This window comes from Heterodontus francisci, chromosome 11 (genome assembly GCF_036365525.1).
Source record: "Heterodontus francisci isolate sHetFra1 chromosome 11, sHetFra1.hap1, whole genome shotgun sequence".
Taxonomy (NCBI): Eukaryota; Metazoa; Chordata; class Chondrichthyes; order Heterodontiformes; family Heterodontidae; genus Heterodontus; species Heterodontus francisci.
The window spans coordinates 36569339-36579608 of NC_090381.1; the positions used below are offsets into that span (position 1 = coordinate 36569339).

Here is a 10270-nt window from a genome sequence, read left to right on the forward strand (position 1 = left end):
GACACTCAATCTTAAGCGCAAAGGCAATCAGTCTGCCACTCTCATCAGTGCTTATGCACCTACCTTGGACTCCGAGGACAAAGTGAAAGAAATCTTCTATTCCAACCTAGGCGCAACTCTGGCAGCTGTACCATCACAGTCAAAGATCTTACTTCTCGGTGATTTCAGTGCAAAGGTGGGGGGAAACCACCCCTTTGGTTGAACACCATTGGAAAGCATGGAGTTGGAAAGTCCAATCCCAACAATGTACACCCCTGGGGTTCTGATGAAAGGTCACGGACCGGAAACATTAACTCTACTACTCTCTCCACAGATGCTGCCTGACCTGCTGAGTATTTCCAGCACATTCCTAATGGTGTACACCTCCTTACCCTGTGTGCTGAACAGGATCTTGTGGTCATTAACAACCTTTTCCACCAAAAAAAATTTCAAGACATCCTGGCAACATCCAAGATTAAAACGTTGGCACTTAATAGATTATGCGATAGTTCGGACCAGGGATTGAAAAGATGTGCATATTATATGTGCTATGGCAATGACCAATGAATGCTGGACAGACTACTTACTCACTCGCTTGGTATTGGCATCCCAAAAGGAACAGATAGCCACAACAGGCATGGAGAAATTTCAAGGTTTCTGGCCTGTCAAATGACACAAAGCTCAAGGAATTTCAAGAACAAATCAATCGGAAACTACAGGAATGGATAGTCACCCCATCAAGCAATGTCCAAGACGACTGACAATCATTGAAATCCATCATCACCCATACATGCCAAGAAATCCTTTCACATACCAATAAAAGATACCTAGACTGGTTTGATGACAGGAAGACAGAAATATGCAAACTTATCGATTGCAAATAGGCCACATTGCAAACCTAGCAATAGGACCCAAACTCCAGAGAAAAGAAGCTCGCCTACCAGACAGCCAAAGCTGAAGATCAAAGAAGAACCTACAATTTGATGAACAAACGGTAGGAAAATAAGGCTGAGGAAATTCAACTCCTCGCTGACATATATGACACACGCGCCTTTTTTGAGGCAACCAAAGAGATCTATGAACCCTCAACACATGAACCAATACCAATAAGATCTAAAGATGGCAAGACTCTCCTCAAAGACGTGGATAGTATCGAGACCCATTGGAAAGAGCACTTTGTAGAACTACTCAATCAGAACTCCATCGTGGACAAGCACTTGCTGGAGAGCCTCCCACAACATAAAATCAGAATTGAGTTAGACGATGATCCAACGTTTGATGAAATGATAACTGCTGCCAACCAGATGAAAAATAATAAAGCTTCTGGTCCTGATAATATCCCTACAGTAGTACTGAAACACAGAGGAGACATACTGATCTTTTGGATACATGCCTTATTTGTGAAGATCTGGCAGAATGAAAAAATTCCAAGTGAGAGATGACATGATGATCACAATCTTCAAGAAAGGAGACAAGTCAAACTGTAGCAACCAAAGGGGAATAGAATTGCTCTCAATTGTTGGCAAAGTCCTAGCTAGTATGCTCACCTCTTGCAAATTGCAGAGGAGATCCTTCCAGAGTCCCACCCAGCAGAGGAACAATCGACATGATCTTTACAACACGCCAACTTCAGACAAATATGCAGAGAGCAGATCATCCCTTTGTACATTGCTTTCTTCGATCTCACAAGAGCGTTCAACTTGGTGAATTGAACTTCATTTTGGAAGGTGCTACAGCGATATGGATGCCCAGCTAAGTTCACAAACATCATCCATCTCCTACATGATAATCTGCAAATAACGGAACAATGCAATAATTCCACCATAAACCCCTTAGCTATCAAAACAGGCGTCAAACATGGATATGCCATTGCACCAACACTATTCTCAATCTTTCTTGCAGCAACGTTGCAACTTACTACTGATATGCTCTCCCTAGGTGTGGTCATAACTTAGCGCACTGATGGTAGACTCTTCAACCTCAACCTGCTAGAGGCCAAAACTAAGGTAACAAGCACTTCTGTAATAGAACTGCAGTATGCTGATGACACACAGGTTAGTGCTCATTCTGAAGAAGATCTACTACAGATAGTTGACGTATTCACGGAAGCAAACGAGAGCATGGGACTTGCCCTGAACACCAGGAAGAACAAATTTCTCTACCAACCCACACCAAATGTACCAAATCTAAAACCTTCAATTGAGATTCATAGTGAAATGTGGGAAAATGTCCCTCACTTCCCATATCTTGGATGCTATCTATCCCAAGAAATCTGACCGATGAAGAGGTACACCACCGAATCCAATGTGCTAGGTCAGCCAATTGTAAATTGCATACTCAAGTTTTTGAGAATTGTGATAGCAGACCCAACACTAAACTCAAAAGTCTATCAGGCAGTGGTTCTCCCCATGCTTCTCTACGGGGCTGAAGCTTTGATAACATATAGGCCATATCAAGGCCCTAAAACAACATCATTAACGCTATCTTAGAAGGATCTTGCAAATCAAGTGGGAGGACAAAAGAACAAACATCCACCAAGACACAAGCATGCCAAGTATGGAGACCATGATAATCTCACATCAGCTAAGATGGACGAGATATGTTGTCAGAATGCCTGACTCAAGACTGCCCAAACAGGTGCCCTACTCAGAGCTACGCCAGGGAGCCTGTTTGGAAATGTTTCAAAGACAATCTCAAAGCCTCCATGAAGGTCAGCTCTATTAACATTAACAAGGGAAGCGGATGCTCAATTGTGACCAAAATGACGATCCATCATCAAAATGGTGTCGAGACCTTCCAATCAAGAAGAGCAGCCACTGAGAGAGAACAGCAAGAGACGGAAATCGAGCACAGTTGCTCAAGCCAATAATCTACTACCACCTCTACCGGCCAACAACCGATGTCTTCATGTGGGAGAGACTACAAGGCTAAGAGAGGAATCATAAGCCATCTGCGAACCCATAGCCAGTATTGACATCTCACTTCCACCCAGCCATTACAGGGAAGAATCATCCTCGACACAAGGGATTGCTGGTGATCATAGAAAGCACAGAAAAAGGCCACTTGGCCCATTGTGTCTGTGCCAGTTGAAAAAAAAAACACCCAGCCTAATTCCATTTTCCAACATTTGGTCTGGAGCCCTGCAGATTACAGCATTTCAAATGCACATCCTTTTAAATAAAGTGAGGTTTTCTGCCTCTACCACCCTTTCAGGCAAAGGGTGCCAGACCCCCACCACTCCTTGGGTGAAGAAAATGTTTCCTCATCTCCCTCAATCCCTCTACCAATCACTTTCAATTTGTGCCCCCTCATCACTGATCCCTCTGTTGAGGTAAATAGACCCTTCCCATCCACTCTATCCAGGACCCTCACAATTTTTTACATCTCAATCTAACTTCCCCTCAGCCTTCTCTGTTCCAAGGAGAACAACCCCAGCCTATCCAATCATTCCTCATAGCTGCAATTTTCCAGTCCTGGCAACATCCTTGTAAATCTTCTCTATACCCTCTCTAGTGCAATTACATCCTTTCTGTAATGAGGTGACCAGAACTGCACACAGTACTCAAGTTGTGGCCTAGCTAATGTTTTATATAGTTCCAGCATAACCTCTCTGATCTTCTATTTTATGCCTCAGCTAACAAAGGAAATTATTCCATATGTGTTTTTACCACCTTATCAACCTATCAGAGATCTATGGACATACAGTCCAAGGTCCCTCACTTCCTCTACACCTCTCAGTATCCTCCCATTTATTTTGTATTCTTTTGCCTTATTTGACCTCTCCAAATGTTTCATCTCACACGTCTCTGGGTTAAATTCCATTTGCCACTTTTCTGCCCACCGAACCAGTCCATTGATAACTTCCTGAAGTCTACAGCTATTGTTACGACCGAGGCGGGATAAATGCACTGTTAATTCAGTTCCACTTCTCCATCAATCGCAGCACGTCAATAAATGTTCCCACCTACTGCAGAATAGCCAATTAGACACTATTTGTCCCCCAGAATAAAGCACACCAACCAGGTTTCTTTAAACAACAACAACATTAACTATTTATTAGAAAAAAACAATAAGTCTGAACCACTAATGGGATAAATCTATAAATATGAAAAGCTTCTCAGTTCCCTAGGCATCATGCACACATACATTCAAAAAAGCCAGTTAACCGAGGAAAAGGATTTTTCAATTTATAGCTGTTTCTTAGGAATAAAAAGGAAAAAAATAAAGTAATTGAGTTTGTTACATTCTGGTATGATGTTTTCGGATTGGTGAGGTGTCCCAGAGTCAAATAGTCGGATGCCACTCGAAGGCTCTCCAGACGAGGTTGATGAACAGTCTGTGGTGGGTAGGCGATCAAGGCAATTTATCTGCAGCAGGCTTCACATAGGTCTTTCAGCAGGAGTGTAGCAACAGGTCTGCTTAGGTCTCACAACAGCAGTACAGAAATAGAAGCTTCCTTTAGGTTCCACGGATTTCCCAAAAAGGAGGAGGAAACAGGAATCACACTGAATGCAGGAATTCTTCAGAGACAGGAGGGAATAGGAATCTGCCACCTTTCAAATACAGGGGTTTCTTCTCTAGAGATGCAGTCCTGCTCTACAAAGAGGATCTTTCTCTGTCTCTCCAGGCAGGTTACAGCCAAATTTCAACTGCCTGATCTTTGTCCAACTCACTGGTTTTTAAAAGGGTCCAAAGTGAAAGCAAACGTTCCTGAGCCAATCACATGACCAGACTGAGTCTCCCCTGTCATTCAAAGAGTTGCTCTTAGGAGGTCAACCGCTGGCTGGCTTCCTTGAAACTGCTTGTTTTCCTATTCTTGAATACAAAGTCAACATCCAAAAATTTCAGCTATTTGCAGGTGTCCGTGTCAACTGAAAAAATACTTTTTTTCAGTTTTTTAAAAACACACAGAATTCTAAGTTTTTAGTGCAAAAATAAAACCTCTTGTAAGACTACCCTCCTCGTTATCAACCACACAGCCAACTTTTGTGTCTTCTGCAAACTTCTCGATCATTCAATTCTGGGTATTGCCTGTGCGGAGTTTGCAACTTCTCCCTGTGTCTGCCTCCCACATCCAAAAGACTTGCAGGTGATAGGTAAATTGGCCGTTGTAAATTGCCCCTAGTGTAGCGAGGTGATAGGGAATATGGGATTACTGTAGGGTGGATGTTGGTCGGCACAGACTCGGTGGGCTGAAGGGCCTGTTTCAGTGCTGTATCTCTAAATAAAAATAAATAAATAAAAAAAACTATGCTCCCATTGCCTGGGGAGCAGGAGGGAGAAGAGCATGACTACGTGGAGGCTATGAGAGAGACAGATGAAGTAACCTTAGCGGCAGAGGAGGCATTGCACAATCCAGATTTAATCCTTTTTACTGACGGCTCCTCCTTTGTTGACAATGGTACCTGGAAAGCAGGATGGGCGGTGACAACCCTACACGAAGTTGTGGCGACGGGATGTCTGCCCTCGGGGACGTCAGCCCAACAGGCTGAATTACAGGCCCTGTTGGAGGCATGTCAGATAGCAGAGGGAAAGACGGCTAATATTTATACGGACTCACGATACGCCTTTGGAGTTGCTCACGACTTTGGTCAGCTGTGGCGCAAAAGAGGATTTCTCACCGCCGCTGGTACACCTATCCGAAACAGGAAAGAGGTCCGAGACTTGCTAGAGGCCATGCAATTGCCACAAGAGGTGTCCATTCTGAAATGTAAAGCTCATACGTAGGATAATACCATAGAGGCGAAGGGGAATGCCCTAGCCGACCAGGCAGCCAAGGAAGCCGCCTTGCAGGGTGACTCCCCGGAAGCATGGATGCAAATGTGTAAACTGAATTTACCCAGCTTGGCACAAGACCTACAAGTGATGCAGAGCGAGTGCCCCAAAGACGAAAAATGGACCTGGATAGAAGCAGGGATCAAGTTGAGAGATGGCAAATGGAGTTTAATGCGGAAAAGTGTGAGGTGATTCACTTTGGAAGGAGTAACAGGAATGCAGAGTACTGGGCTTATGGGAAGATTCTTGGTAGTGTAGATGAACAGAGAGATCTTGGTGTCCAGGTGCATAAATCCCTGAAGGTTGCTACCCAGGTTAATAGGGCTGTTAAGAAGGCATATGGTGTGTTAGCTTTTATTAGTAGGGGGATCGAGTTTTGGAGCCACAAGGTCATGCTGCAGCTGTACAAAACTTTGGTGAGACCGCACCTGGAGTATTGCGTGCAGTTCTGGTCACCGCATTATAGGAAGGATGTGGAAGCTATGGAAAGGGTGCAGAGGAGATTTACTAGGATGTTGCCTGGTGTGGAGGGAAGGTCTTACGAGGAAAGGCTGAGGGACTTGAGGTTGTTTTCGTTGGAGAGAAGGAGGAGGAGAGGTGACTTAATAAAGACATATAAGATAATCAGAGGGTTGGATAGGGTGGATAGTGAGAGTCTTTTTCCTCGGATGGTGATGGCAAACACGAGGGGACATAGCTTTAAGTTAAGGGGTGATAGATATAGGACAGATGTCAGAGGTAGTTTCTTTACTCAGAGAGTAGTAGGGGCATGGAACGCCCTGCCTGCAACAGTAGTAGACTCGCCAACTTTAAGGGCATTTAAGTGGTCATTGGATAGACATATGGATGAAAATGGAATAGTGTAGGTCAGATGGTTTCACAGGTCGGCGCAACATCGAGGGCCGAAGGGCCTGTACTGCGCTGTAATGTTCTAATTCTAATTCTATGTGAAGACGGCATCTGGAGGCAAAGGGACGCCAAGAGACCAGTCGTGCCACAGGCGCTGATGCCCTTTTTAGCCCAACAGATTCACTGCTGGGGGCACTTGGCCCCACAACAGATGACGGCTCGGTTCCAGAGAAGCTGGTGAGGTCAGGGGTTTAAAAAATATGCTCAGCTGGTGGCTGACCGCTGTGTGGTCTGTCATAAAAACAATCCAGGACCCACCACAATAATGCTTCAACTAAGAGCTCCAGCTCCAGCCGGCCCATTCCAGTGCTTGCAAGTCGACTATATCACTCTCCCACCTTGCCAGGGATACACCGACATTCTCGTCATTGTCGACAGATTTTCCAGGTGGGTAGAGGCTGTCCCAGCCATAAGAGCCACGGCCAATCACACCGCTAAGGTCTTGTGTAAGGACTACATCCCCAGATGGGGAGTTCGGGTCAGCATTGATTCTGACCAAGGGCCTCATTTCACGGGTGCAGTCTATCAGGAAGTCTGTCGGCTACTGAACATTACATGGGATTTACACTGTCCTCACCACCCACAGTCCTCAGGCCAAGTGGAGAGAATGAACCGGATCCTAAAACAACGACTATCTAGGTATCACCAGTAAGGAATACCATGGCCCCAGGCGCTGCCGATAGTTCTGTGCAGTATCAGGGCTACTCTGAACAGAACTACGGGCCTGAGTCCATTTGAAATAATAACAGCGAGACCCATGTCTCTAGGGGGAACAATTGATTTGCGCTAACCCTATCCCTAGCCTATCCCTGGTTACCGAAACTTTGGACGGGATCATGTTATTTGGGTTATGTTACACCTTATATCCATCATTTGACCTCCCTGTCTGTGCCACCTCACTGGCAAAGGATGAGGCGAGCTATCATGTAGAGAGTCTTTGCGATCTTGTTTCCCTGGTATGGGACAGCTAAGCTGGCCAGGGAGTCTATTAACATGGCCTCTGTCCTAGAGAAGGTGGCCAACAACACCTCCGAAGCCCTGGTTAAGATAAATGCCGAAATGGTAGCCACTCGAACGGTGGCCCTTCAGAACCGAATGGCCCTAGATTTTATCCTTGCAGAAAAGGGGGTTACATGTGCCTTGATAGGGCCCGAATGCTGCACCTACATTCCAGACAGCTCCGAAGAGCTCTCTAATCTGGCGGACCATATCCAAAAGGAGATAGAGAAGCTCAAACAACCCCCAACTCCCACCTATGGGGTTGGGCAACCGGGTGGTTGGGCTCAATAGGGACCTCAATGGTACAGGGTTTGATCTTTTTTGTTGTAATCATAATTTTGTATTTTACGTTTTTGCTTATTAAGTGCTGTTGTAAACAAGTAACTGAAGCCCCTGCCAAGCTTATGCCCTTACAGAGCTCCCACCGTCCCCTCTTGTGGCACAAGCGGGCAACGTATTAAGTGCAACCCGTCCGGGTGTTGAAGGCTGTTTCTTGACAAGTAGAGACCATTAAAGGCACCTAGGTGGGATTGATGGAATGATTCTTAAAGAAGTTTGAAGAATCTAAGGGGGAACTGTGGGGACAGATCAAAAGTAAGCTAATCAACTGACAAACTAACTGTGGAGCTGTGGAGACAATTTATAAAAAAACTAACAAGCAGAAGCTAACAGGACAAATGCAGATAGCTTAATAGTAGCCTATTGTTTAATAATCAGCCTAACGGTTCAAGGAGGGGAGATGTGAAACTACTGAAATAAAACACAGAAATAAAATGCTGATATGAATGAACCAATCATGTACTGACAACAGAAGTCTGCAAACCAATCAGAAACAAAGTGGGGAGGGAGGGGGGGGGGCGTTACTAGTTTTGTTTGAATAACTATAAGAAAGGCTTGCTGTAGTGAGCACACATTCTTTTGTTTGTTGTTTTCTTTTTGTTCACTCTTTTGTTCTGATTTTTGTTCTTTTTGTATCCTTACAATGTAACAATTACGTACTGCAATAAAGTTTCTAAAAGCTATGGTCGGACTTCGCCTCTCTTTGTAACTGATGGGTTCCAACATTTATTAACTTAATTTCTCATCACTATGTTGGACATTGATTTAGTGAGATACCTGGCATTTCTCTTGCTTGCATAAATAATCAGTGTCTGCCCACACACTTGTAGCGATGCAATGTATTCTAGATAGATGTCCATATGTCAGAAGTGATCTTGATCGCATTCACTCCCTCCCCTCTCTATATATTTGTCTCTCTCACCACCTCTCTGTGTCCTCCCCTCTCTGTATTCCCCCCATCTGTGTTGTCCTCCCGTGTCATCCCCCTATCTGTATTGTTCCCTCCCCCCTCTGTGTTATTTCTCCCCTCGCTATATCACCCCGGCTCTGCCCCCACTTTCTGTCTCTTATTCCCATCTCTCTCTCTGCCCCCTCTGTTACCCTGTTTTCTCTCTCTCTCCCCCTCTCTTTTTCTCTGTCCCCCTCTCTCTGTCCCCTCCTGTCTCTCTCTGTCCCCCTCCCTCTGTCTGTCTCTCTGCCCTCTCTCTCTCAGCCCCCCCCCCCTTAGCCCTCTCTCTCTCTGCGCCCTCTCGCTCTCTCTGCCTCTCTCTCTGTCCCCCCTCTCTCTGTCTCTGTGCCCCCGCTCTCTGCCCCCTCTCTCTCTCTCTCTGCCCACCTCTCTCTCTCTCTCGCTGCCCCCCTCCCTCTCTCTGACCATTGCTGACAATGGGAACAGCAGTTTCTGAACTTCGCACAGATTCAGGGTTTTCCAACGGGCTTTTAAAAATAAAATCAGAAGCGGCCGGAAAACCCTGAATCTGTCCGAAGTTTGGAAACCACTGCTCTGAGCATTAGATAAAGATCATAAAGATCTGAGCTTAGAAATTCATTTGAGCTGTAAAACAGACAGCTACACTATAGCTCTGAGTTATTCTGAGGGGCCAGTAAGTACCCCGGGCACTCAGCCCGCCCATGTTCAGGAGCAGCACGAAACCCGATGCTTCTCAGCTGGTGTGTCTGCTGGATGGACCTGTCTAGAGGGTTAGGGGTGCCACTCACCTTGCCAGAATGTATGAGGTCATTGAACTGTTTCCAGCACTGGATCCAGGATCTATGGGTTACGCTTCTGCTGTTCACAATCGCTGCTATGTCCTGCCAGACCTGCTTTGGTTGTGCAGGTGACTTCTTCCTTCCACCCTCCAAAAAGAGGACCTCTATCCTCTCCCTCACAACCTCCAACACTACCTCTAGGTCTGCATCGGAGAACTTAGGGGCAGCCCCGTCCTGAGTTCCAGGCCTCAGGCTCTCCTGTGACATCTTGAAAAGAACAGCAGGTTGATTTAAACTGCAGCCACAGGAATGGCTGCCATGATCTGTTTACATTGGGCCTGTACTTTAAAAGACCCATCTCCATTCCCGCCCCCTTGGCCGCTAATCAGATGGCGAACCTGTCTCCATATCCATTAAGGGGTCGCCACCACCCCCCCACCCCACCCCGTGAATATCATATATCATTTCCGTTTCCTTGGGGTGGGTTCACGAACCAGAAGTGGTCCCGGCTTGCGTTAATCGCCTCCAATGGGAAAATTCAGCCCTATGTGTTTGCTAC

At 45.8% G+C, this 10270-nt stretch overlaps 1 protein-coding gene across 1 annotated transcript; it reads left to right on the forward strand.

The window, feature by feature from the left end:
• The first annotated feature begins 5229 nt into the window (after positions 1-5229).
• LOC137375018 (ribonuclease H-like) lies at positions 5230-5706 on the forward strand. The gene has a single exon (XM_068041642.1). The coding sequence runs from the start codon at positions 5230-5232 to the stop codon at positions 5704-5706; it is 477 nt and encodes a 158-aa protein (XP_067897743.1).
• The last annotated feature ends 4564 nt before the right edge of the window (positions 5707-10270 follow it).